Source organism: Quercus robur, chromosome 8 (assembly GCF_932294415.1).
Source record: "Quercus robur chromosome 8, dhQueRobu3.1, whole genome shotgun sequence".
NCBI lineage: Eukaryota > Viridiplantae > Streptophyta > Magnoliopsida > Fagales > Fagaceae > Quercus > Quercus robur.
The window spans coordinates 12869823-12874730 of record NC_065541.1 but is presented as its reverse complement, the minus strand read 5'-3'; the positions used below and the strand labels follow the sequence as shown (position 1 = coordinate 12874730).

The window sequence follows — 4908 nt, the reverse complement described above, 5'->3', positions numbered from 1 at the left end:
GTCCTAACTCTGATGATGTTGCTGCGTTTCTTTTTTAGTTGAATGAATTTTCCTTTTAACCAAAAAAAGGAAAAAAAAAAAAAAAAATAGAAAGCTTCATCCCTCATGCAGGCATATAGAATATGCGCAATGTGAATAGACAAAAAAAATGAATTTCTGGGTCTTATCAATACGGCTACCACCCTCCCCATCTTTTCCACAAAGTGAATTATGGCATATAGAATTTGCGCAATGTCCATTATCTCTATTCAATTGAGACATATGCACGTTCAACATATTTAGCTGTTAGTCAAAAAGTTGTACTCAAATGGTTATATATTCTAATTACATGTTTCATTACACTTAAGGTTAAGTGTGCATCAAAATATTATATTTAAATAATAATTCTAATGACATATGTTTCATCAAACTAAAATATGCATAAAAAATTGTACTTTACTGACTTTTCTAATCTATTTCATAAAGCTCACTCACCTACCTTTCTCTCCATTGCTTATAAATACCGTGGCCTTGAAGGGTTTCTACATCACGCTCAAAAAGTTCACAGACAACAAATCCCATCATACCATTCAAAACTTAGACTCCTCCTTGAACATAGAAAAAATATGTCTATCCAAGTCTCAGGGGCTCCACCCCAAAATGCCAAATCAGAGGTTGTTCGCCGGACAGCAAATTTCCATCCAAGCATTTGGGGTGACCGTTTCATCAGCAATACTTCTGTAGACAAGGTAACAAGATTATTTGCTACCCTAGTTTATGAAAATTACGTAGTAAAATTTATAATATTTTTAGCATTTTTTGTTACAATGTAATTATTTGTTCATGCAACTCATGGTGTAGGATATTCATTTCCGTAAAGTATGTGAAGTTGAAGAGCTGAAAGATGAGGTGAGAAATGAGCTTTTTGCCACAGGTCATCTTTCACAACAGCTGGGTTTAATTGATGCGCTCCAACGCCTTGGCGTCGCTTACCACTTTGAAAGAGAAATCCAAGAAGCTCTAGAACATATATACATGACTTTTAACAACAAAATTGATGTTGATGATCTCTACAAAGTTTCCCTCAGTTTTCGACTGCTACGCCAAGAAGGATTTAAGGTTTCATGTGGTAAGACCCGTGTATGATTAATTTCATCATGTAATAGCAAGTTAAAGACATTTTTTTTTTTTAATAAAACAAGCTTGGTTCTTGCTAAATAGATGTTTTCAAAAAGTTCAAAGACGAAGATGGTCAATTCAAGGAAAGCTTGACCAATAACATTGAAGGCATGCTAGCCTTCTATGAAGCTACACATCTGAGGATGCATGGAGAAGACATTCTTGATGAAGCCCTTGAGTTCACTACTACTCACCTTAAGTCCATAGCATCCCTTACAGGCAATCCGTTGGCAGCACAAATAACTTGTGCCCTAAAGCAGCCCTTGCACAAGGGCATACCACGGCTAGAGGCTCGGAAATATATTTCTTTCTATGAACAAGATGCTTCACATAACAAAATTTTGCTCAAGCTTTCAATATTAGATTTCAATCTAGTGCAGTCATTGCACAAAGAGGAACTTAGTTATATCACAAGGTAATTAGTTCTAAAACCATGATCCAAAAAGACAAAGTATGAATATTTTTCGAAATAATGAAGAGAATACTACAGATTTTACCATATAAACCTTGCAAAATAACGTGTTACAAATTATTTAAAAAAAAAAAAAAAAAAGGTCAAATTACAATTTACCTACTTGTAGTTTGGCTGAAATTTAAGTTACTTACTTGTGGTTTAAAATTTGATACTTTACCCACCTAAGGTTTGACCAAAATTTAAGTTGTCTACATGTGTTTTGAAATCCCATGATATAAGTGTTCCACTAGATTTTTTTTTTTTTTTTAATTATTATGTTTTTTGTGGTTTTGGAGGAAAGAAACATAAAAGTGAAGCAAAATCACATATTTAGCCATGTTTTTAAAAGAAGTGGTTAAGAAAATCTAACTGAACTAACCTTAAGTGGGTAAAGTGACAAATTCAAAGTACAGGTAAGCAACTTAAATTTCGACCAAAACACCGTAATTTACCCAAAATATTAATTCAAAATTCATTTATTAGATTGTTGAAGTGGTATATAGTAGTAATCATATTCTTGATACAACAATTCATTAGTTTTTTGTAGTAAAATTTATAGCAACCCTAGCATTTTGCTATAAATATTTGGTTACTTACAATCAATTAATATTAATTGTTATATTCAAATTGTAGGTGGTGGAAAGATTTAGATTTTGCAACGAAGCTACCTTTTGCAAGAGATAGGATTGTTGAATTATACTTTTGGATAGTCTCGGTCTACTTTGAGCCCCAATATTCACTTGGAAGAAAAATATTATCCAAAGTTATTTCCATGACATCTATTCTAGACGATATATATGATGCTTATGGCACACTTGAAGAACTCGAACCCTTCACAAAAGCAATTGAGAGGTTCATAAATTGAATTAATTAATATATATGTTAAGACTACGATGTATAATGTCAATCTAACTTTTGTAATTGGAACATGATATTTTCAGGTGGGATATTAGCTGCATAGATCAACTTCCAGAATACATGCAAATATGCTGTCGTGCACTCTTTGATGTATTCGAAGAAATTGAAAATGAGTTGGCCAAGAAAGAAAGATCATACCGTGTTAGCTATGCAAAAGATGCTGTAAGCGTCAAGTAACTTAACTTTTCATGTTTTTTTGTCTACTTTTTCATGCTATGTACTTATTTCATTCATGTTGTTTAAACCTTAGATGAAACGTTTGGTTCGGGCCTACTTTGATGAAGCCAAATGGTTCTACCAAAATTACATCCCAACAATGGAGGAGTATATGCATGTTGCACTTAAAAGTTCTGGTTACCCTATGCTCACAGCTATCTCTTTCCTTGGCATGGGTGACATTGTTACAAAAGAGGCATTTGATTGGATCTTCAGCAACCCTAAGATTATTACAGCTTCATCCGTAATTGTTAGACTCATGGATGACATGAAGTCACATAAGGTATGTGATCAAAAAATCTTATCAAGTTTCACAAGCTAGTGTGAGAGGTCTATTTCATATGTGTTTCCAACTTTCTACTTACCCTTTTGAAAAACTCTGTATGTAGTTTGAGCAAGAGAGAGGGCATGCTCCCTCAGCAGTCGAATGCTACATGAAGCAACATGGTGTCTCAGAGCAAGTAGTCCATGAAGAATTCAACAGGCAAGTTGCTAATGCATGGAAGGACATTAATGAGGAGTTTATAAGACCTACTGTTGTTCCCATGCCTCTACTTATGTGTGTTCTTAATCTTACACGAGTAGTAGATGTCATTTACAAGGAAGGGGATAACTACACGCATGTTGGAAAAGAGATGAAAGACAATATTGCATCAGTGCTTCTAGACCCAATACCAATATAAATGGGGTGACAAAATAAGTATCTGCATAAAGAATAAAGGACTTGTCCATCAAAAAATAAATAAAATAAAGGACTTGAATAGGATCCAAGTCTGTTGATGTTCTAATATATATAGGGCCCATTTATATTGAAGATAAAAGGAAAATCTTTGTTTTTTTTTTTTTTTTGGATAAGCCGCTGGTTTCTTATTTAATAATGTAGCACTATGTTTATAATGATTATGGAATTTACTGTTGGTATATTTCTATGGGAGATTATAATTATTGTGCCATATTAGTGGGGGTGGGTATGTAAAGTTTATCTTAATAATTATCAAGTAATTTTCTTTTGCTTCCCTACACTACCGTTTATTATATATTGTGACGAAGCGAGGATAGCTGAGAGGTTAAGGAAGCTCTTTGTAAACACAATTAGCACCATTTGGTATAATAGAACCTCTAGTGAGATAAGAATAATTATACTTTATGAATAACCAACCCTTGTATAGTTGCATTTTTATTACAAAGAATCATTTTTTTTCTTCTTATTAATAATTATTATTTAAAAAAATTATTCCTTAAAAAAAATCCTTAACAAATAGTTATTCTTTAATCTACGTAACAACTTCAACAAATAAAATTCAAATAAATAGTGTGATGCAACATATCAAAAAAAGAAAATTAAAAAAAAAAAAAAAATTGCATACAACCATTATCCTCCTGGGTTTTGTTTATGCCATCAAGGCATCTACAAATGGAACCATCATCTTTTGTTTAGAATCATCAACGAATGGAACCTGATAATGAAAACCATTTTTTTTTTCCGTGGCTTTGTCATTAACAATCTCTCTTTCTTCAACATTGAATTTTTTCCCCTTTTTTTCCTTGTGTTGTGTTTATGCCATACAGGTTACCTCATATACATAGTCAAGGAAATCACAGTAATCTTGACTTTTATTTTCTGCTAAATATCTCTGGATTGATTTTGTTTACATTTAAATATTTTGTTTTAATTACTTTATAGAAATTATAGTAAACTATAAACCCATTTGTGGCTAGGTTTATTTTGACTTTATCACTTTATTATCTAACAGTGTGAAATACCCTTAGTTAGACCTCTTTAAACCGTTATCCCCCCCCCCCCCCCACAAAAAAAAAAAAAAAAAAACCACCTCAAAACAAAAAATACATTAAAAAAAAAAAATCAAAACTTTAGAGTTTTGTAAAAATCACACAAACTATATCTCTATGCCATCCCCTCTCTTTTCTCTCTTCAAATCTCATATATCTATATCTCATCTTCAAACACATCATGCTAAAAAATTAGCTATTTATCAAGCTTGTATCATTCAACCACAACTCGAGACAACAGGTGGAGAATGAGCTCAGTTAACAAAAAAGAGCAATAGTAAACATAAACAATCAAAGACACATTTGAAAAAACCTCAATCCAAAGTCCAAACACAAGGAAAATCCAATATCAAATTTACCTCTAGAGCAGA

The 4908-nt window shown here is 32.4% G+C and overlaps 1 protein-coding gene across 1 annotated transcript; it reads left to right on the top strand.

Annotated features, from left to right (window-relative positions):
* Nucleotides 1-541: 541 nt before the first annotated feature.
* Nucleotides 542-3669, top strand: LOC126694655 (sesquiterpene synthase 2-like). Its single transcript, XM_050391031.1, has 7 exons — nt 542-728; nt 841-1108; nt 1201-1573; nt 2246-2464; nt 2554-2692; nt 2781-3029; nt 3136-3669. The coding sequence occupies exons 1-7, from the start codon at nt 606-608 to the stop codon at nt 3427-3429; spliced, it is 1665 nt and encodes a 554-aa protein (XP_050246988.1). The 5' UTR covers nt 542-605; the 3' UTR covers nt 3430-3669.
* Nucleotides 3670-4908: the final 1239 nt, after the last annotated feature.

What these genes read in the sequence shown, in the direction of transcription:
- LOC126694655 (XM_050391031.1), top strand. Translation starts at nt 606, where the DNA reads ATGTCTATCCAAGTCTCAGGGGCTCCACCCCAAAATGCCAAATCAGAG. An exon ending in GCAATACTTCTGTAGACAAG is followed by an intron (nt 729 to 840) that starts GTAACAAGATTA and finishes CTCATGGTGTAG; the next exon opens with GATATTCATTTCCGTAAAGT. An exon ending in GAACTTAGTTATATCACAAG is followed by an intron (nt 1,574 to 2,245) that starts GTAATTAGTTCT and finishes TTCAAATTGTAG; the next exon opens with GTGGTGGAAAGATTTAGATT.